This window comes from Ictalurus punctatus, chromosome 7 (genome assembly GCF_001660625.3).
Source record: "Ictalurus punctatus breed USDA103 chromosome 7, Coco_2.0, whole genome shotgun sequence".
Taxonomy (NCBI): domain Eukaryota; kingdom Metazoa; phylum Chordata; class Actinopteri; order Siluriformes; family Ictaluridae; genus Ictalurus; species Ictalurus punctatus.
In genome coordinates this window covers 20,741,877-20,765,921 of record NC_030422.2, presented here as the reverse complement: position 1 = coordinate 20,765,921, position 24,045 = coordinate 20,741,877, and the positions used below count along the sequence as shown (strand labels likewise).

Below are 24,045 nucleotides of genomic sequence, written 5' to 3'. Positions count from 1 at the left end.
TGTGTGTGTGTATGTGTGTGTGTGCATAGTTCTAAGTAAAAGTGAGAGTTTGTATGCTCAGTGGAGAATGATAAAAATAGTTTGCAGTCTGACCCCAACAAGGACACACGTTGTTCATGATGCAAAACATCCCTCTACTATATCCCTAGCTGTTCTCTGTCTCTGTTCATTAACTTACAACTTTCTACTGGATCCAACATGATTTAGCTTCAATATCACATTTTTTTTATGTCACGAACATATGCATGAGTAGCGTAAGTGACTATACATGATAAAGAAGGAAAGTCTAATGTGAAGTGTTGTTTTAGGAAAATCCACGCTAGGGTGGTGTGATATGGACTGACGCGAAGCAGCCTGATTTATACTTGAAGCATGGTTTTGTGTGCACGTACAGAAGCAGCAGTAAGGCGAGCAGCATTGTTATTCACACACTCGTTGGCTGTCCTATATAAATAAGATGTAAAAGTGATATCCACTAGATGGCACGTCAGAGACAAAGCATCCCAGTCTGTCAGGTTTCAAAGTCGAGCTGTAAAATGTTTAGTCGTTTTATGCACAGCGATGTTAAAAACACTGACGAGCTTGGTCTCTCTTTAAAACTTTCCGCTGTTCTCACGATTGTTTTCATGCGCTGCATCTTAATTCGAAAAACTCTGACCTTACATTCAAACGTATTTACTAATCTAGAGAATCCAGAAGGCTGCTATGCACAACAGACCTTTTGGTAGGTTTGAAGACTACATGAGAGTTGTTTAAAATTCAATCACTAACTGTAATTGGAAAAATGTCAGTGTTAGTACTCAATAACAGTATAGAATTGTACATAAGAACATGATTCCAGAAACAAATAGCATATTAATTTAAACGTGGCTTGTCTGAATGTGACTCAGAGTAACACAAAATCTTTGTAGTGCACAAAATCTTTCTGATATTAATTTGCAAAATAATTGAACAAGACCAAAGAGGAGTTTATGAGTTTCTCTTGCAACCCCATTTGTCAATCAAGTGACCACATGTGAGGTTGCAAACCCATAATTTGGGAACCCTGATTAATCAAGCCAGGAATTAGCGTGTAGAAGTGATAGTGTGTCATGTCGGTGCCGGAAACGGCATCCAACTACAAACGACATCCAACTTCCCTGTTTACTCTGTACATCGCCTGACCTGTGCCTGTGTTTTGACCACATCTTTGGATCACGTTTTAGTTTTGTTTGCTATGATAAATAAAAGGATAATAAAAGTATCGGTGCTTGTGTCCAAGCCCACTTCCTGACAAAGTGTCTCAGGTTTTTAACAGTGGTATTATTATGAAAGAGATCACTGGCATTTTCACACATATAACTGGTCCTGAAAGTAATACCTCATATATTTCATTCTCTTGTGACTGATATAGTGATGGGAAACACCTAATAGCTAAGTCAAAGTCAAGCTAATTACATCCACACTGAAACTGCCTAGTTGATAGTTTTATTGAATCAAGATCAATGTAATGAATCGCTTCTAGAAAAGGATTCTGAGGCATCAGCACTGGTAAGAAACATTCATCACATGCTACTGTTTCAGAATGTTAAAGATCATACAGCCTTTCTTTATCATTTCTCGGCTGGCGTTATGGTAATGTCAACACATACCTGTAGTGAACCTGCATAATACAAAAGTGATGCATTGAGGGACAACCTAAAGGCCAATTTAGATAAAAAGCATTTCTCAAGCATCTCAAGTGTGGTCACTGAACAGATGTGCTTCCTTTTTAAGCAATGTTTCAAAGTAAAAATTTGACCCTATTCAACCTACTGTGATTTTACACATCATACCCGTTTCTTTTTCATTTGCATGTATGGGTTAAGTACAAACTCCATGGAAATCTTCAAATATTCAAATCACACACTCCCACATATTCACCCGATTTTCTCCCAATTTAGTCCCTGCCAATTCACTAGCTGGTTCTTGTCTATCAGACAACATCTACCCAACCAGCAGTGCATGGCTTAATTTCAAGAGGGATGCAAGGGGATGCTATCTTTCTGATTATAAAATGTCAAGAATCAACAGAAAACTGCCATGCCAGTGTGACATCCTCACTGATATTCTAAATAAATGTATTTTTGAGATTTGACAGCATTTTGCCATGGATATGGATTTCTTCATGCCAAACAAATTAGGACCTTATAAAGTGTGCAAATGCTGTTATCATGTAGATATGGCAATCTTGTTAGAAATGTCTGCTTTGCACCAATAATGTAATACTGTGGAGTGCTGCACAATGCCACATCAAAGTCTTAACTCTGAGAAACAGCAAAGCACATACTGTAGCTACAAATGATCTTTGGACTTCCTGTGCTCAGCTTCAGTCTGTAATGTTAAAGACCACAGTCCAAGTCAGAAATCTTGGTGTAGTCATGGACTCGGACTTGACCTTCAACAGCCATATTAAGACAGTTACAAAGTCAGCCTACTACCACCTAAAAAAATATTCGAAGGGTTAGAGGACTAATGTCTCAGCAAGACTTGTCCATGCATTTGTCTTCAGTCGACTCGACTACTGTAACGGTGTCTTTATGGGGCTAAATAAGAAATCACTTAGACAGTTGCAGTTGATTCAGAATGCTGCTGCTCGGGTCCTCACTAAGACTAAAAAAGTAGATCATATAACTCCAGTCTTGAGGTCGTTGCACTGGCTTCCTGTCTGTAAAAGAATTGATTTTAAAATACTGCTGTTGTGTTTATAAAGCACTGAATGGTTTGGGTCCAAAATATATTTCTGAACTAGTGGTACATTATGAACCATCCAGACCTCTGAGGTCTCTGGAACAGGTCTGCTTTCTGTTCCCAGAGTTAAAACTAAACCTGGAGAAGCAGCATTTAGTTTTTATACTCCACATATCTGGAACAAACTCCCAGAAAACTGCAGATCTGCTGAAACTCTCAGATCTTTCAAATCAAGACTGAAGACTTTTCTTTTTGCTGCTGCTTTTAATTAAATCATCAAGGTATTTTAATTAATATCTTATGCTGCACTGTAACCTTTTTTTATTCTGTTTTAACCTGTTTTTATTTTTTGTTTTTATTTTTTAAATATATTTTTAATGAACTCTTTTTAAATGTCTTTTCTTTTAAATGTTCCTTTGTGTTGCTTTTATATTTTATGTAAAGCACTTTGAATTGCCTTGTTGTTGAAAATAATCAGCATTATGAAGTCAAAGTTGTCTTAAATAAATGTAAATATTAAATTATGCTATGTATGTGGTGGGACGGTGGCATAGAAAGCTGGATCTGTAGGCTCCAGATCCACTGTAACTCTCACCAGGATAAAGTGAGGGAATTATGTTATTTATTCTTTCCTCTGATGATGATAGTAGCTTTGCTACAAACACACCATATTGCCTTTCACCTACAGATTTTCTCCGACAAGCCCTGTTCCCTCCCCAGCGTATGATGCGTATGATAGTGATTACCAATAAACTACATACACTGTTTCCCTTGTGTTTTCCTGTGTCTTTAATTTATTACCACAGTGGCATCAGTTAGGCTAGTGGCATTATATGAGTTTTTCCTATACACTGACACTCGTATATAACTTATATTTAATGCACTCTAATCAGACAAAATACGTAACTGAACGCAAGTGTTACCATCATGTTTTATTGTTAAATACATCCAAACCAGCCAGAGTTTGCTGTCATGATGTATTGTATTGGGTGATTGTTCTGTGAAGGATCATGTGATTGTGTGAAAGCTTCTTTACCAAGATCGGCTATGTTGTGTGACTCATAACTGTCAATATAACAGTGCAACAATGAAAATCTGTCTGACAAACGGACAAAGAATGCCTGCTGTATTGGTATGTTTAAAATATCAGCAATATATATGCGTTTTCATGCAGGAAACTAAACACTGGTGGCACAGTGGCTTGGTGTTTAGCACACTTGCCTTTCTACTTCAGGGTTGGGAGTTCGAATCCCCCCACCACCCTGAGCGCACTTTTGAGTTTGCATGTTCTCCACATGCTTTGGGGGTTTCCTCCTGGTACTCTGGTTTCCTTTCCCAGTCCAAAAACATGTACTGTAGGCTGATTGGCATTTCCAAATTGTTGGTAGTGTATGAATGTGTCAGCGATTGTGCCCTGTCCTGGGTTGGTACCTTGTCCCAACTTGGTGTCCCAAGTTCCCTGGGATAGACTCCAGACTCCACTGCAACCTTGTGTAGGATAAGCGGTATGGAAAATTGATGAATGGAAACTAAACACATTGAAAGGCTTGTAACTTTGTTTAGCAGGATACGTCACACAGAGGATCTATTAGCATACTAATAGATTTAAGCTAATATGTAGCATTTTTGTATTTGCGTGAATTAAGCGGTTTTTGGCTGCGCTATTGTCTGAATTTAAATATAAGCTCCTCTGACAATAGGTGAAAGCTTAGACCATTGCACCATCATTTTAACAGATGGGTGACAAATTAAAGGAAAAGTCAATTGCTCTGTTATGCTGCATAGGAACTTCTGTTGGCATGACATAGATCCTCTTGTTCCCTGCAAATCAATACAAAGTTCTTCTGATCATCTTATGATGAAACAATTCTACCCTGATGGGAGTGGTTTCTTCCAGGATGACTCTGCCCCCATCCACAGGGTACAGGGATGAGAATTATATAAATCATATGGTATGACCTTTACTGTCACCAGAACTCAACTCAAATGAACACATGGCGGATATTTGCAAGCAGCATATTACACAGTGCTCTCAACCATCATCACCAGAAAACACTGAAGAAACTGAGGGAATATCTTTTGGAAGAATGGTTTTCATTGGCGAGAAAAATCGTACAGTTCCAGAGTCTGGGAGAATCTGGGCCAAGCTCAAAGAAGATGTTCTGGGGAAGATCATTCCTTTAATCTGTTTTCTGTCTGTATGTGCTGTGATGTTATAATAATAATCTATAACAATGTTTATGATTCTGAAGAGCAGAGCAGAGTTTGTACAGTAATGAATCTCATTAGAGAGAGAGTACAATAAACACAAATAATCTGTTTGTTCACTGTCTCAGCATGAAGGGGACAGCAATACTTTCAGTTTTCTGGAAAAAAGCAAAGCTATTGCACATGTGAAAGCATGTGCTCTGGCTAGAAGGTTGAATGTGTTTTGCTTTTGTTTGTGGTTGTTGTATCCTGTGTGAATTTGGTAACGCTTTACATTTGTTTATCCAGGCTTACTTCAATAGGCAACAGTTGTCATTTTTGTGAAGTGACTTTTTTTTTTCGTGAACATAAAGTCATGCTACGACACATTCTGGGCTGACTTATATTAAAATGTCATGACATATCATATCGCAGAGTTATATGATGGTGATGATGAGGTTAATTAGTAACACTGAACAAAATACTGAGACTGACTGAGAAGAGGATGAGAGGGAAGCTGAAAGCTATCATGCACAATCCTTCGCATCCTCTCTACGCTGAGCTGAGGAGGTTCAGGTGGCTCAGGAGCACATTCAGCCTCAGATTCATTCAGCCACGTGTCTCAAAATGACTGGGGGGGCTCCTTCATGCCATCAGAAATCAGACTCCACAATGCAACAATACCCAGTACCTCCTACCCCACTGACCGAGTCTCACAGAAACACACACTCAACAGTTAATTTTCATTTCACAGATCTTGCACATGTGTATAAACACTGAGAATATTGCACATGTACATATACAAATAGAACTCTAGCATATGTACATACACACAGATCTGTTTAATTGTTTCTATTACTTCTATTGTACAGGTATTCATGGAAATCATTCTCTTTCTTTCTTTCTTTCTTTCTTTCTTTCTTTCTTTATTTCTTTCTTTCTTTCTTTCTTTCGTGCTACTCATCCTACTTGTTCTGCTGTGTCAATTTGAATTTCCCCTACGGGGGATCAATAAAGGGACATCTTATCTTATCTTATCTTAACCAACCAATCACCTTATCAATGATGATTATATTTCAACAAAAAAGCCAAAAGTGAAGTGAATTAAGTTTTAAACAAGGCTCATGGAAGCTCTGAAAAATCTAATGATCCCATCAACTTCCTCTAAACCCAGGCACTTTAGAGGACTGAAAGAGAGAGAGACGCAGCGAGACTGCGAAGGAGAGGGCATGTGATGCGAATAACAATAAGATGCAGATGCATGTATGAAAACTCGCGAGGAGAGCCTGTGTAAATGATTACACTGAACAGGAAGCTGTCAGAGGTGGAGCGAAATCTAAGCATGCCACATATGCTTCAATGGATCAGCCTTAGGGAAGGTGGAGCTGAGCAAGGAAGAACTAAATGCTTCAGGCTGAGGTATAAACTGATATGCAGATTACCTCCCCACCCCCACCCACACACACCTCTTTCTCTCTCTTTCTCTCTCTCTCGCTCTCTCTCTCTCACACAAGTATCTACAAGGAATAATCAAGGATCCTAGCTAACTAGAATTAAGAAGATTTATAGTGCAAATGAGTAAATTAGCTGACTATGATTCCCCTGGCTGTTTAATGAATTTGTAATTTATAATGAATAGCATTTGTATTTATGCAATAAATGTTCATAGAAACAATATAAACAGATTGGCACTGGGCTTATCATGTGCTTCTAAAATGCTTCTATTTGATTTGGATGTAAATGACATTTTTAGATTTAGGAAGTTCCACAGGAAAAGTCAGGCAGCTAAATCAATTTTCACATAATAGAAAATTCCAGCGCTTTCCCCAAGACAATGGTTTTCAACCAAATTACAGAACTGAGACAGTCAATAACAGCATGTGAGACAGAGAGAGAAAGAAGGAGAGAGAGTGAGAGAGACAGAGAGAGATGGACGAGAACTGTTTTACCTTGATAAGGTCTCCCAGCAGTTTGTTGGCCTCTGCATACGCTTTCTTCACCTCTTTAAACCTGTTACCCAAACCCATGCTATGGGCCTGGAAGTGCAGGTTAGTGTACTGGCCTCCTGGGATCTCGTTCTCATACACATCTGCATTCCCCGACTTCATAGTGGCAGTACAGTCAAAAGGAGCATACAGACCACGAGTGACCTCCCAGTACTCGCTGTAGTCAAACACATTCTCCAGAGAGATCCCTAAGAGAGCATAGAGAGGAAGAAATAGAGAATGAGATATACGTTGCCAGTGAATATACTGACCAGTATGTCGATCAAGCTTCTCTTTCTGTTTTGTGAAAAAAAATATGACACAAAAATTATTCTTGTTCTAAAAACATGACACTCATTGCACAATTCTTGTAACTTTGGAAACCTTTTTTGTGATCTCCATCATGCCTTAGCCGGCCAAGTTAACATCAACGAATTTACCTCAGCCAGTTAACCCTGCCCACATTACATTACTAATTCAGTTAACTTACCTGATGTGCCGTTAATGCGATTGCTTTAATCTGGTGGTCCCTTAAAAGATTTTTGTGTTTATGATGATGTCGTGATGGGTCACATGATAATGCCAATATGACAAATGTAGTATGTCCAGGATTGTATTCATACTACACACACATACTGATTAGTACGTGCTGTTTCAACGGCCGTACCGTAGGTATGGCATCGAATGCAGTATGTCCTGTCACAGTATGCAATTTCAGACGCAACCAAGGTCCGTGGTTGTTGGAAAGTGTAGTATTGGGAAGCTATGTTTGTAGGCTGTGGTGTGTTCTGGGAAGTTTGGTGGTGCTGGATGCAGGAGTTGACCTGACACTGCTGAAGTGTCTCACCACTGGAAAGAAGAAATCCTTCATTTTTATAGTATGAAGGTGCTTGACTAAATGCAATGATAAGCCAGTCTTCTCTTAGCTTCCCATGTACTTCAGTGTTTGTGTTGTTATGGAAGAAATGACGTGAAGGAATTTGAGGAAACATGAACTATAAGGTTCTATCTGGGTTAAGAATGAATGTGAGATAGAACCTTGTCTTCCAATTCATTCTTAAAGTGAAGAAAAAGCACTCATCTACACTATCAGACCTTCAGAATCCCATTGAATGAATGTCATGTTTTGACAAAAACAATTTGTCAAATTGCTGTTGAATTCTCTAATCTATTCTACTCTATCTCTCAAATTTATACATGTATTCTCGATTTACACCAAAGTATACTTGTTGATATGTGAAGCTTTCTGTAAGGAGACATTTATATAACATTTATAGAAGGAGTCTCCAGTGTATCCACTTGATATTAATATTCCACCACAGGAAAGTCTATAGGACAGGATAATAGTCTTAATACAGGGATAGTTCCTGACTGTCTAAGAACAGCTACAATAACTCCAACATTAAAGTGGCCCAATCTTGATTCTACAAATATAATAATTTTAGGCCTATATCGAATTTGCCATTTCTTTCAAAAATTCTTGTAAAAATTGTATTGACTCAGCTGCAGTCTCATCTGAATTCGAATAATATTTTTGAAAAATTTCAGTCTGGGTTAAAGTCTCACCACAGCACTGAAACTGCTCTTTTAAAAGTTTTAAATTACATTTTGTTAGAAACTGACAAGGGGAATGCTGTGGCGTTTGTGCTTTTAGATTGAAGTTCTGTGTTTGACATGGTCGACCACAATATTCTGATTTCCAGGCTGGAGAGTTATGTTGGACTACGGGGCACGGTTTTGAAATGGTTTCATTCCTTTTTAACAAACAGAAGATACAATGTTTCTATTGGTCAACATAATTCTTCCTTATACCCACTCGCATGTGGAGTACCACAGGGATCAATTCTTGTGCCAATTTTATTTTCTTTATATATGCTACCAATGGGTGCTACCTTTGAGAAAAATCTTTATGCTGATGACACTCGGGTATACTTTCCTTTGCAGCATAAAAACAAAGGTTCCTTAGGACCACTGCTGGCCTGTCTAAATGAATTACAAATATGATTAAAACAATCGTTTGGTGTTAAATGTTAACAAAAATCATTTTGTTTGTTTTAAAATCACATGAGGACTATGCCCCTTACTTCAGCCATCTTTCTTCTTACATTACTCCTTGTGCAAAAAATCTTATTTTTTTTCTTTGACTGTAGCATGAGTTTTCAGAAGCAAATTAGTGCTGTGGTCAAATCGAGCTTTTCCATCTACGACGTCTATTGAAAATCAAGACTTTTCTGTCTGCAAAACATTTTGAAAAGATCATTCATTTATTTATTCTATCTCATCTAGATTACTGTAACTCTTTATACTATGGCGTAAGCCAGTCCTCCTTAATACGTCTACAGATGGTTCAAAACACTGCTGCAAGGTTGTTGACAGGCAGACGAAGATTCCATCACATAATGTCCATTCTCATCTTGCTAACACTGTAAAATTGGATAGTTCATTTAACTCAAAAAATTTGAGGAAACTAATTACCTCAAAATTTTTAAATTGATAAATCAATTTCTTTAAGCCAAATACACTTAAATATAACAAAGATTTAACTCAAACTTTGTAATTTAAGTGTATTTGGCTTAAAGAAATTGATTTATCAACTTAAAAATTTTGAGGTAATTAGTTTCCTCAAATTTTTTGAGTTAATGAACTTATCTGGTTTTACAGTGAAGCTGGCTACCGGTTAAATTTAGAATTGTTTTAAAAATTCTAATATCTGCATAAAATCTACAAAATTCTACATAATCAAGCACCATCTTTTCTTTCAGAAGCAGTTTCCAACCATAAACCAAACAGGTCCTTGAGAGCCTGTAATCTTGGTCTCCTTTCCATTGCTAGAACTAGGCTCCACTGCAGAGGTGATCGAACCTTCGCTGTTGTTGGTCCTAATCTATGGAATAATTTACTAATATCGGTCAGATCTGCTTCCTCTTTACCAATCACCTTCAATCAGGTATAACGTGTGTATTGTGTTGTTTGTGTTTCTTTGTATTGTGTTTTTTTTTGTATTGTGTCTTTTCTATTTTCTTAGATTTTAGTATTGTACAGCACTTTGGGTCAACCATGCGTTGTGTTGAAAGTGCTTTATGGATAAAGAAAAGAGGAAGAAGAAAGAGGACAGACGACTTTGCATTTTCCAGTTTCATGTTCGATATGTCATGCTACATTTTTTTATCTTATTAACTTCAACAGAGATGGTTCAATGGTTTATAGGTTTATATTAACTTCAATATTATATTATATTAACTATAATGGTTTATATTAACTTCAATGGTTTATAGTTGCTATAAAATAAAGTCATAAGAAGAACTAACTAACTTCCACAACATTAAATGTATAAATGTTTGAAAAGTGTCATTTGTCAGCCATTAATAAATTAAAAATTGTAATCATTGGCAAATCTCTGTGGTATAAGCAGAATAGCACATTTCAGGTCATGCTGTTATATGACAATAAAACACTTTGGGGTGGTAATGGACCTCTGCTGAATGCACCTTGGTGTGGATTATTTTCCTATAACAGCACACCTGTTGTGTGTTCCTCCTTACTTAATGCACATCCTAACCATTTTGAACAGTCTATGGTAATCCCTTTTCTCTGATAGATGGGGTAGACACATTTTGCATGGCAAATGATGGACTATGATCAATAACTGTATAACTGCCGAGTCACCTACAGTATATATGGTACATTTACCTGATTAAACGGCTAATAAATAGAGATATATGTATGTGTATCCACTGGGTAAGGGAAGAGAGGGGAAAACAAAACAATGGTATTAACAATGGACAACTGTGAATCAAAAACAGACAGAAAGAGATGGTGTGTAAATCAATTACAGGGACTTGAGTACTTAACAATAGTAAAGACACACACAGTGGAAATTCCCATTAACAAAACAGTGAGAGAAAAGAATGTTTGTTAATGGCCATGTGACCAACAGCGAACAGCTAATAACACAAAATTACATAGGATGCATGAATGCAGGAGCCATGTTGTGGCTAATGGGAGCTGTTTTTCTGTCCATCTCTCGAGACATTAGAGCCTGATAGTGATCCAGAGCCAATTGTGCTCGGATCTCTCTCCAAGCACACCATCAATCAATAACACACCCACGCTAATGTCAGAGAACGACAATCAATGCTTATTTAATTAAGCCCCTTGCTAACAGCCCATACAGTTAGGGGCACCTTTCACCTCTCTGTCTCTCGCTCGCTCTCTCTCTCTCTCTCTCTCTCTCTCTCTCTCTCTCTCTCTCTCTCTCTCTCTCTCTCTCTCTCTCTCACACACACACAGACACACACAAACACACACACACATACATATAAACTCACACCCCCACACATCCACTCACAGTGACTGCAGCAGATTAGACTGCTTTATTTTACTGTGATCTGGTTGTGACATGGGCCATTAGTACATAATGAAGTCAACGCTAAGTTGTATTTGGTTTGATTGGGATTGTGTTTGTGTGTGAGTGTGAGTGAAGATGAGAAAGTGAGAGGAGAGAACAATTAATGGTGGAATTCCTCACACAAACCCATATATTCCAAATGACCGTCTTGAAAGGTGTGTGAATCTCAGAAAGCATCAATCTGACACACACACACACACACACACACACACACACACACACACACACACACACACACACACACACACACCAATAAAACTGCACACAAGAAGACAAAAATGGTTAAATGTATTTTTCTTCTTCCAGCTCCAGGGACAGAAAAATGGTGTGTGCATTCTCTATGTTCTCATAGTCACTTTCAACAGAAACACATGAATAACAGAGAGACAAAGTTGCAGAGAAAACGGTGGATAAAGGCTTCCCAGGGGATTTATGAAGCAAGATGCAACCCTGTGCTGAGAGAACAGGATGTAGAGATAGACTGAGAAGAATGACAACTTTGGTCAAATCCAGTACTGTGAAAAAATAAGCTTTTTTTTTTTTTTTTGACATATTTGAACAAGCAAACATTTGATCCTCTTTGAAAAAGTGCCTATTATTAAGGCTGATACACTCTATAAAATGACACATGAAATTGACATTTTTGAGTAATTTTCACATTTAAATAAACAAAAAACTGATCAGTCACACGGAACAAGTAAGTACACCCCATACATTTATCACACCTTCAAATCCATATCATTAGAATCAGGTGTTCAAAATCAGGTGTCAGTGATTAGAAGCTGTTTAGGGAGTGCAGGTGGAATCTGTCTTATTCATACCCCTCTCATATCTAGTGTCTGGTGTAACCTTTGCTATTGAGGTGCCATCATGCCAAGATCTAAAACGTTCTGTAAGGCCTCCAGAAAAAAAGGAGTCTGGCAAAGACTGGCCGTCCCAGCAAATTCAACCCAAAAACAGAAGTCAAATTTGAATAAATTTCACCTGCATGGGCGGCGTGCCAGAAAAAAGCCTTTACTTTTGTTTGGGGGTTAGGGTTTGGGATTGCTTTGCTGCCTCAGGGACTGGACAGCTTGCATTCATTCTACATCATATCATAGAGGGCTTGAAAATAATGTGAGGCCATCTCTCCAAAAGATCAAGTTGAACTGAAAGTGGACCCGGGTTATGGAATGGCCTAGTCAAAGACTGGATTTGAATCCCATTGAAATGCTGTGGGGGGGATTTGAAACGGGGAGTACATGCAAGAAAACCCTCAAACATCTTGCACCTGAAAGAATATTGCATGGAAGAGAAGTCAAAAAATTCTACAATTATGCAAGAAACTATTTCTGCTAAAGAGGGCAATACTAGCTTCTGAGGCCAAGGGTGGACTTGCTTTTTCCACAGAAGAATATTGCATCTATTGACATTTTTGTCGATTGAAAAAGCTATTTCTTCTTGTGTTTTTTTTTCAAGTATATCAACTTCATTAACAGGCACTGTTTCAAAGATGATCAAATATTTGCTTGTCCAAATAAGCCAACAATTTCCACCAATTTATTTTTTCACATGACTGTAGGTGACAGAAGGAGGAAGAGAAAGTTCTGGTTAATGAAAGAGTAATGCAGAATAATCGTGGACAGGGAGAAAAACGGGATCAACACAGCAAAGAACAATGGGGTTAGAAATGACAGAATGCAGTGTAATGTGAAGAGGCAGGAAAGGAGAGAGAGAGAGAAGAAAAATGAAGACAAAGAGAGTCTTAAATGAGGTGAAGGCAGAGGCAATGTCTCACTGAAAATGAAAAAACGAATGAGAGAGGCAAAAGCAGAACCCACACTAGGGACATATCTGCCATTTTTAGCTCTTCAACTTTCCTACATATATGTATCAGGTATTCAACTTCATATCTTAATTGAGTTGAAGATACTTCTATCCAGTGTGACTTATAAAATGTGCAAAAAGCTGAAGGTGCAGCAATAAAAAAGTACAGAATCTGTAAGGAATCATAACCTGAAAGACTATAGACCAGCGTAATCTACTAAGCCAATACACAATACCAATACAAGTTTAAACCTAAGTATAAAGAAAATATTGGTAAAATGCACAGGCTGTTTATTAGGCAGAGCCCAAAGAAAAGCATCTTAAAAATCATTTATTACATTCTCTGATAAAACCTATGATACAGTATTTCAAAGAGAATAATGGATTGGGTTAACCAATTTAATTAGGGCTACAGGACACCTTAATATGACAAATTACAAAGTTACATAAACCTTTATAATAGGTATCATCTGTCATAAAGTCCGCTTTTGTCAATTTTGATGTCAAGTTGCCAAAATACCTATGTAAAGTGATTTGATGTCTAATTCTGTATATATATATATATATATATATATATATATATATATATATATATATATATATATATATATATATAAATTCTTATGAATGCTTATGACAATATAATAGTGTAATAACACACACACACACACACACACGCACTCTCTCTCTCTCTCTCTCTCTCTCTCTCTCTCTCTCTCTCTCTCTAATAACTATTTACTGTAATTCCTTCAAATAAATGTAATCTTATCGCAGTACTTTATCTCTGTGTATTTAGAGTGGGCACAGTTCTAGATCTAACGACCTGTATATAATATAACTAACAAAAATTAAGTAGTATTTTGTGTAGGATGTGTAGTGTGTGTGTGTGTGTGTGTGTGTCTGTGTGTGTGTGTGTGCGTGTGTGTGTGTGTGTGTGTGTGTGTGTGTGTGCGTGTGTGTGTGTGTGTGTGTGTGTGTGTGTGTGTGTATTTCTTTCTTTCTTCTTTTTTATTTGTATTTCTTTCCTCTCAGCGTTCTATATGCCTTGTTGCTGGTGTTTCTGGCTGACTATATTGTTGAAAGTATGTGCATTTGTTTCTACTTATTTATTTCTGTTGTTATTTTCTAATTTGTCTGTACCCAAGCTTTAGCAATACAAATGCTAATATTTGTCATGCCAATAAAGCAACCTTTTGACTTTAACTTTTACATCTTACAGAAGCATTTGAGAGAGAATTTTTTTTTGCATTAGTTTGAAGTAATCTCAGCTAAAAAAATCCCGATCACATCACATCCCACATCACATACAGTGGTTTATTGAAATTGGAATTGCAGTGTTGTGTAATGCCCACAGTAGGTAAAGCATAAAGCAGAACTGCTCCTTATATATTATAACATTTATTACCCACAGACAGCTTAATTTCAGTTAAATTAATCTAAATTAGTTATATAGGCCTAGTTTCATAGCAAGATATAACAAAACGTACATTTCCACAGCAGGTGTATATATTGCTTGAAGATAAAGCAAGATAAAAAGTGCAGGATACAGAAATACATGTCTTTGCAAGTGGATGGATGCATCCCCTGTATTCCATATGTCCATGGCAGCATCACAGAATCATGTGGAACCAAACAAAAACAAACTCTAAACAATGTACATCGTATAAAGATGGGATAAACATAGAGTAATCGCAATGGACTCTGTGCAGGATTCCCATTCTTGGCTGCTTTGTTCACAGGGGTGAAATAAACAGTAATGAAAGCAACAGGAGTCTCATTAGCAACATGCAGCCCATCCACTGAACTTTTTCTTGTGTGTCTGCGTGTGCCGACAGCTCCTAGACAACTCAATTAACGAACGCTCTTACATGTTATTAAGAGAGCATGCGAGAGAAGCAGAGCTAGAGAGAGAAAGGCAGTGGAGGTCAGGGACTGAAAAATTAATAACGACCCAGAGAGAGCAATTCCCTTAACAAAGTTGCTTATAAATGAAACTATCCAGTCGTAGATGCATGCATGTACTCGCTCTCTCTCTCGTTCTCATACACACACACGTGCGCTTGACTGCTTCAGAATCTATTACATACACAGGTGGCTCAACTATTCCTTAATCTAATTAATTAACCGTCTTCGTTATTTTTGTATCCTGTCCTTTTGATCTTGCTATGGGGGGAACTCGTGCAGGTATAGGCCATGTGCTGTGTTCAAACTGATGCACTGGAGGGAAGGAAGGTTAAAGGATTACTGCAATAATATAGAGAAAGCAGAAGAGGGAGGAGAGAGGGATGCAGCAAAATGTGTGTATGTACACACAAGAGACTCTTTTTCGTGCTCTCTCTATTCACTGCCCTGACAAATAAAAGTACATTTGCACTGCCAAAAAATAAAATAGAATAAAGACATGGCCAGAGATGCTGAGTTTAAGTGAAATAACAAGTAGAGAAGCTGCAAAGTGTGATAATGTAACAGCAGAGTTTAGATTAAAAGAATATTCTAGTAACAGATCTGTAGTGTATGTGTGATTACCATGCGCAAGAACTTCTGTATATTCCCTATTCTGATTAAAGGACCAATAACCGGTTTTCCTCTAACCACTAAAATTGATATCTAAGCACATTTACTGAATTGTACAACAAATTACACCAATTATGCTCTAGCTTTAAAGGGTAAGATAGGATAAGACTGACATGAGAGAACACTTTTTTTCACTTTGTCCATGCATAACCAGGCTGAAACTGAGTGTTTATTCTGAGCTACACATTTTCTCTCTGATGAAGGAGCTCCATCTCTGAAAGGATGAATTGTACAGATTGAAAGGTTCATTCAGGGCTTAATTCTATGACTGCAAAATTCATGAAAAATACTTTCACACGAATATGTTTTGCATAAATGTTTATTCACTGCTCTAACAAATGCCCTTTGATTTCCAAGTGGGATTTTAAATCAATGGAGTCTCTTTTCTTTGCTCAATACAGGGAAACACACTGAGCTTCTTTTCTGTGGTAATTACACATACTGTACCCTGCAGATGCAATGCCCAGGAGATTGAAAAGTGCTGAAGTATTTCTTTAATAGTGAAAAAAGATAATAATAAAAAAAACCTAACTATTATGCACAAGTGTTATGAAATGAATTTGAAACACAGTTTCAACCCAAATAGTTTGTCCATTTGGGTTATTTTGACTGGCAGTTCATTATGCTCGCTGAGCTGTTAAGGTTGAGCATGAGCTGTCTTTTTTGCTTTATGCCAGCCTGTAGACTTATATTGCTTAGAGAGGAAAACTCTCTTTTATTTTTATTTGACATAGTGTTCTGAGAAGATTTAAATTTCTTGAATACATTTCTCTTTGAGGGACCCTAATTCTCTTTGAGGGACCCTAAGTAGGCCCATCAGTATGACCTACTAATATATAACAGTGCAACTGGCTGTGCGTGAGAGAGATGAAGAGAGACAAATAAGCAGAGAATGTGATGTTAGTGGTGTCCGTGCTTTTCTAAGAAGCTCTGTAATGTGGCTGTGATTACAGAGATGAGTTAGTGGCCCTTGAGATTGAGACCGTTACAACATAAGATACTGGAGTAATCTCTAGACATTTTACACAATGTTATTTGCTAACTTTTGTGTTGGAAATGGAAAGAAATATAATTCCAATTTGAAACACATTATATAGCACAAAGAAATAGCTTCAGATAATAGTTGAAATGTAATAGTATCTGTAAGTATGTATACATTTTGGCTGTCAGTACCTAGTTGCTACTCTCTGGAGGTGATGATTCTCCATATACTGCTCCATTTCAGACCCCATAACTGTTTTTACTGTATGTTATAGAGGTCTGCTGCTGATTTGAGCATGCACAGCAGTATCAGTGAGCATGATCAGTATAAATGAGCATAAGGTACCATGAATTGCACACACACACACACACACACACACACACACACACACACACACACACACACACACACACACAAATGTGTGTAATATTTGTGAGCATGCATGCAGAGAAAGTCTCACATGTGAGAGGGAGCACTTCAATTCTGGAAGCACTGAGACACATGCAATTCCTTTCCCCTTGGTCGCCAGAGAAAAGGGAATTTTTTAAACCTTGAGAGCAGGGATAATATGTATATTACATCACACTCAACTAAACCCCTATATTCAGTCCCTACAGGATTTTGCGATGGCAGAAATGAAAGCGAACTCTGCAATATTCACAGGAGCTTGCAATTTTTCAAAATTACCGCCAATTTTCCACAGTTTTGGGCCAACACACGTCATGTTACATCATCACAACTCGCATTCAGCCAAAGCCCTCTTCGATTCATGTGCTTTGAACATGAGTACAACTAAAAGGTCTCATTTACCAACAAACATCTCTGCAAAAAAGCATGGAAAACTCTGCAAGTTGCATTGCAATAAAACAAACCAACAATAAAAACTGCAGCAAAATCTAACATTTTTTTGCCACAACAATCACAAAAAAACTCTAAACTCTATAAATCCTGAAAACACAGATCACATTTAAATTATAATAAACCTAATTTTAATGTTAGCTACAACTACAGCTGAACTCATTACATAGCTAAAATATGCAGAATAACATAGGTAGGTATCATGAACCAGTAGGCCACTGGTTATTTATTTATTCTCACCATACACTGTTGACAAGACAAAATCATTTAGCTATGGAGATCATATTAATCCATATTCCGTTATATCTTTAAAAACTGACACATATTTACACGTATACTTGGAAGTGTATGCATTAAAGTAATTTTTGTTTATGTTACGATGTTTAATTTGTACATTTTCTTTCAATTTCTTATTGTAGTTGCTAGTTTACTGTTAAATGTGTACATTTTTAGCCACTTTCTTATTGTATTGCCAGTTCCCACTGTTCTAATTTTCTCCTCTGTCCTATGACAGTGAATCCAGCTAGGAAGGATAGACAGCTCACACACACACTTTTCCTTGTTGTCCATGAAGCCAACCATGGCATCTTGCCAAATTGCCACCCACATCGCATCATCAAGCTTGGAGGAATGACAAAGCCAGATTTACACCATGTCTCCTTTAGAATGATAATGTACTCCAACTCTGTGTTTAAACTGTACACAGCACAGGCTTATTAGCTCACTGGAGGATGTTTCATGTTCTACTTTAAACTGTCTAAAGTAGAACATGAAACATCCTAACGCTACAAAACTTCAAGTTTTGTAGCCAATCTAACGCTACAAAACTAAATTGTAATGCTGAATTCTAAAGCTAAATTGTGCTGGTCTGTATGTTATGTGCAGTGCATGAAAAAAACACCTGTCCAGGTGCAAAATTTGACACTGGCAGGCAACAGTTTGCAATAGAACCTTGTGGTGATGTTTTTTTGGGAAAAAAAAGTGTATTATGTACAGTATGTACTGGATATGGAGTGTTTTATTGTGTGCACAGCTTCTATAATCTACTACTACTCTAGCCTATGTTTTTGCCACTTTATCTCACAGATAGATATATAAATTGAGATTTTGAAACGCTTGCTCTATGCTGGCCTTGTGGAAGCTTCACTACACCAAACATATAGCTGGAGTGAAGCGACCAGGTCAAATAATGACAGAACCGACAGCATGCAATAATCAAAAAGAGTACACAGAGGAGAAGAGGACCAGCTAACAAGTTAATGTCCAGACTGTCAATGTAGAAACAGTAAGGTAAAAAAGGCTGTCAATTGTCTTATGAATGAATAAAACTTGTGTTTATATAACATCTAATTTAGAAGGACTTAAAATCACATTCAGTCTAACACATGATTCTCTTACTGTAGGAAACTTTCCCAACACTACAGAATAAATTTGTAATCAAATACTATCACCCATTTGTATTCTCTACATTGAAGAGGTATAAAGTTACATTAAATATTGCAGTGTTTTTGGCTAGCAAAATGCTGAATGGCTGCTGCATTTAGAAAACCCACTGTGCATGGTGAGCGACTGAATGAAAATGTCATGATCTGTGTGCATGGTAAAGACCTGCCTATGTGTGCAGTGGTAGAAGCTGGACAGGTTCAGCTTCAGGGGTCTGGAGAAATGCAGGGGAAACCTTATTTCTCTCAGTACACAGTTTGACGAAATAAGGGAGATGGAAGGAGATAAAGGAAGAGAGTATGTCAAATAATTCTGCTTGAAGGATCAACGTGTGCCATATGTTCAGGATCCAATTAATGAAGTGGTGGGAAATGATGGTGAAATAAATGTTAGACAGCACCGGTCTTGGAATGGTAGGAATTAGGATCAGAGGAAAATTATTATGCTAAATAAAGTCATCATCATTTGTACAGTTAAATTAATAAGTGTGGCATGCTTTAGCATTTTGGGTGGATGCCAGACAGTAGTAGAAGCAGAGTTTGTCATTTGATTATTCAAGCCACTATCTACTGTCAAAACAATCATGCCATATTAAGATTAATAGGCATAGAAGATAAAATATCTTTATTACAGTTCCACTGAAAATATAAAAAACCCCCATACTTACTTTATAAAACTACCTTTAATCCCATTTTACCTCCCTAATTTGCTAATTTACTAATTCCCACCCACCAGCCAGCTCTCCCCATCAAGTGATAGCATAACACACTGAGGAGAGCACTATCTACCCTCTTCTACATACACAAGCTCACAGATGCCCAAGAGCACCTAGTGTCACTGTTATGAGAGAGAGAGTACGGCATCCCTCCCAGTTAGAGGGTGTGGCCAATTTTGCTCCCTTGACTCTGGATGGCTGTGGCAACATTGGGATTCTAACTTGCATATCTCCCGATGATAAGGCAAATGAGACTGTCACCTCAATGTGTGTTTGCTCAGAGTGGAGCTAGTTGGCTAGTAGCTTTCAAGTACACAATCCTGATTGGCTCATCCTGTTTTTTTTTTTGTTTTTGTTTTTTAACCATCCAGCTTGTTAATGTTATTAAGCGAACTAATGGATGCTGTCATTTGATGTCTGGGATAGATGTATATGGAGGAATCATAATGATGACATTGTTGACTTTTTATGAACATTATTATAGTGAAACTTCTGTGCAAAACAGTATGATTTGACATATATATCAGCTATGCTACCCTCTGTTTGCGGAGCTTTCTAAAGCTTCCATTAACCTATACCATGGCTTCTCTCTGAGAGCTCTTTAGTCATCTCCTGTTCAACCTCAACCATGTCTCTGCTCAATATTTGAAACAGGCTGAGTGCATCTCCTGTCCACTCCTAACATCATCAGCTGCTTTATACCATATTCATTTACTGAAGAGCAGAGAGTCTGTTCTGGGGGATGACGTTGCTCTGCTTATGTTCTTTCAGGTTTACACCAGGGAGTCTGTGTCTTATCTCAGCTGGAGCTGTGTGAAGATGGGGTGATGGGGTCTGGCTTCATGCAATGACAATGTTGTGCGGAGGACACCCTCCTTCAACTTTTTTTTCCTCTGTTGCTCAAAGAACATGTCAGGTTTAGAGTGTTTTCATTTTATCCCCTTTCAGACAGTATTTTAGGGAATGAAAAAGCCTTTTAAAATGTTTCAAGTGCAGCTTCGACCCCTGCACCGTTTTGATAGATGTTGACCATTAAAATTCCACCCAAGTCTTTGGCACTGCTCTCAGAAATGGGCATTTGATGACCCTCACAAATCCTGTTCCACAATATCATACACGGTAAAATCGGCAGTATTAAATAAATGCCCACTGTGTTAAATTTACTCCTGTGGAGTGTATTGATTGCTGTAGTTTTTACTTCAGAGCTGTGTCTAACAGCACTGTGCTCAGCGGAAAGAGGATAGTAGAGATGCTTTGACAATTAATCTGACTACCGATTTTTTTTTTTAAGTGCCTTTCAGTTTTTATCCTTTGGAAACACTTCCTGCTGGTTTTGTAGTGAATCTCTAGTGGAAAGACATCAAGAGAAAGGGACCAATTTAACAAGACAAGCCACCAACTGCTTTTATAAGAGTACATATATTAAGATTTTATTTCAAATCAAAGGTTTTTCTGCCTTTTATCTGTTATGAAAGTGAGGAAATATCTGTTAAGATGAAAATCAGTATTTCCAATATTTTTGGATACAGACTACCTGTTCCCTTTCAAAGGGAACTCAATGTTGCGTGAGCTTCACGCTGTGTGAAGCGCCCTCGTGCGTGACCGGTATCTGAAGCTTGTGACGCCTATTTATAGGCCTGCTGTGATCAGGTGACATGGTAATTAAGCGTGTTGCGTGATATAAAAATGGAACCTGTGAACCACGTCAGCCTTATTATCTAAAGCGAGACTGCATGCCAGTTTGTGTAATGTTCGCAAAAAGTCTCTTCATTTCCTCCCTATCTTTAAAAAAAACTAAAGATAAAAATGTTTACTTTTCCGTCCCTTTAAAAAAAAAGAGAAAAGTATGGGTGAGAGAGAATTCAGGAAGTGTGTCATGCCTTGATCCTGTTTCATCACGGGAGGACACGCTTTCTGTGTGAAGTATAGGGATGGAGCATGCCGGAACAGCTCTCGAGAGGTCTGACTGTGCACATTGTGAACACCTTACAATTAGGCAGCTCTGCTCGCTGCTTGCTCTCTTCTTGGCTGAAGGGCGTTGGATCGCAGGATCTGGGCCGGCAGCCAACTGGCTCAGGTCCTGGGGATCTCATATGGATCTGGAAGAGGAGCCGGAGACAAGCACTGCTCTATCTCTTGCTCTCTCTTCTGGGTCTAGGTCTCTGCCGGTTAATTCTAGCATGATCCAGGGAACTGGCGATTCAACATCTAGATGTTGTTCTCGCCCACATGAAGAGCTTGGGGCTCAGGTTGAACCTCAAGGAAAGCATGGTTTCTCCAGATCATAGGGCAACTTTTCTAGGGGTTATATGGAATTTTACTATGATAAGGGTGTTTCTATCAACACTGAGCAAGATAAAGCTGGATCTGGGCATCCCTCCAGTCTCTATGAGAGACTGTTGGGGATTATGGCAGCAGCAGCCAACGTTATAAGATTGGGCCTATTGCACATGAGACCGTTTCAGTGGTGGCTGAAAATTCAGGGGTGTCGACTGAGGAGGAAACCTTTGAGAGTAATCAGTGTCACACGGCAATGTCTACATGCTCTGAGAATTTGGAGGTGTCCCCAGTTTCTAGCCTCGTGTCACACTTTAGGGCCATCTACTTATCGTAAGACAGTAATGACAGAGCATCCCTCATGGGCTGGGGTGCAGTCTTAGACGGCTGTCCAGCTCACGGTCTTTTTGTCAGTGAGTGCAATGTTCATTCTGGGCAACCAGAATGTGGGGGCAGACAGCCTGTTGAGGGAGGGGCTGAGGCCTGGGGATTGGAGGCTCCATCCACAAGTGGTGTAGTCCATATGGCGGACGTTCGGCCAAGCAGAAGTGGATGTATTCGCTTCCAAGGAGACAACACACTGCCTGCTGTGGTTTGCCCTCACTCCTCCCACACCACTGGGGCTGGAAGCCATGGTGCACACCTCTGTATGCTTTTCCCCGATCGCTCTGCTTGAACAAATTCTAGCTAGAGTTTGCCAAGACCATCTGCTGCTAGAAGCACCTTATTGGCCAGCTCAAATATGCTTCTCAGAGATAATATCCCTGCTAGACGGCACTCCTTTGGAGATTCCCGTGTGCAAGGATCTACTGTCTCAAGCCGAAGGGCTGACTTATCAACCTCGGCCGGAACTAGGGACACTGTGGGTCTGGCCCCTGTGGAGCACCAGCTCATAGATTCTGGTCTCACAACTGAGGTTGTAGGACCATGTTGAATGCTAGAGCACCATCCATGAGGAAATTGTATGTGCTCAAGTGGGGACTTTTTGTCTCGTGGTGTGAGAAATGTCAGTTAGACCAATAAACTGTGCAATAGCTATAGCCCTGGAGTTCTTATAAGGACGTTTCTCAGCAGGGTTGGCTCCTTCTACAATTAGGGTCTATGTGGTCGCCATTTTGGCAAACCCCTATTGATGAAACCTCAGTGGGGCAACATCGTCTAACATCTATGTGTGGTGTCAGGTGGCTGACACCCATCTGCAGGCCACGCATACCTTCCTGGGACCTTTCTGTGGTCCTGTAAGGTCTGTCAGGTGCCCCATTTGAGCCCTTAGAGTCAGCCTCAGAGAAGCTTCTGACTCTAAAGGTAGCTCTTCTGCTGGCCCTGACATCTCTCAAGCGAGTAGGAGATCTACAAGCTCTCTCTGTTGCCCCTTCCTGCCTTGACTTTTTCCCTGGATTAGCAAGGCCTTTTTATATCATAGACCAGCTTATATTCCTAAAGTGCCTACGTCAGCAAGTAGCGTTGCAGGCTTTCTGCCCTCCTACGTTCCTCACACCGGAACAAGAGAAATTGCACCTACTGTGTCCAGTAAAGGCTCGCTGTAATTACGTCCACCACTCTGGCCAGAGGCATAAGTAAAAGCAATGGCTGGTCTGTTTGGTGGCGACAGTAGAGGTGATGCTGTGTCAAAACAGCGCATTTCCAATTGTATAGTGGAAGCAATCTCTATCGCTTATGAGGCACGCAGTCTCGCTACGCCTCTGGGCATAAGGGCTCATTCCACTACAGGAGTCGCCTCCTCGAAGACTTTGTCCAAAGGGGTATCCTTATAGGATGTGTGTGCTGCGGCGGGTTGGTCTACGCCACACATATTCATTCAATATTACAGCTTAGATAAACATTCCACCCTGGGCTTGAGTGTCTTGCAGTGACCCTCAGGCTTGGATATTTTGAACAGGCTATGCCCTCAGTATAACGGAAAGGGTATTCTTGTTCCCACAGGATGAATCTCAAGCAACGTCTCATTCCCTTCTCAGGGAACAGGCTTACATGCGTAACCCAGACGTTCTCTCTGCTTCTTTATTTATTCCAAAGGGTTTAAATATACTCTCACTGTCTTCCTGTTGTGTTTCTGCTATGTTTTACTTCTCTTTCCAGT

At 38.9% G+C, this 24,045-nt stretch overlaps 1 protein-coding gene across 1 annotated transcript in view; it reads right to left on the bottom strand.

Moving 5' to 3' along the window:
• pcxb (pyruvate carboxylase b) overlaps nt 1-24,045 on the bottom strand; it is a 248,629-nt gene that overhangs the window by 19,666 nt on the left and 204,918 nt on the right. Inside the window, exon 18 of the mRNA XM_017471914.3 lies at nt 6,846-7,090. Within this exon, the coding sequence (XP_017327403.1) occupies nt 6,846-7,090 (245 nt within the window). The remainder of the gene's footprint in view (nt 1-6,845; nt 7,091-24,045) is intronic.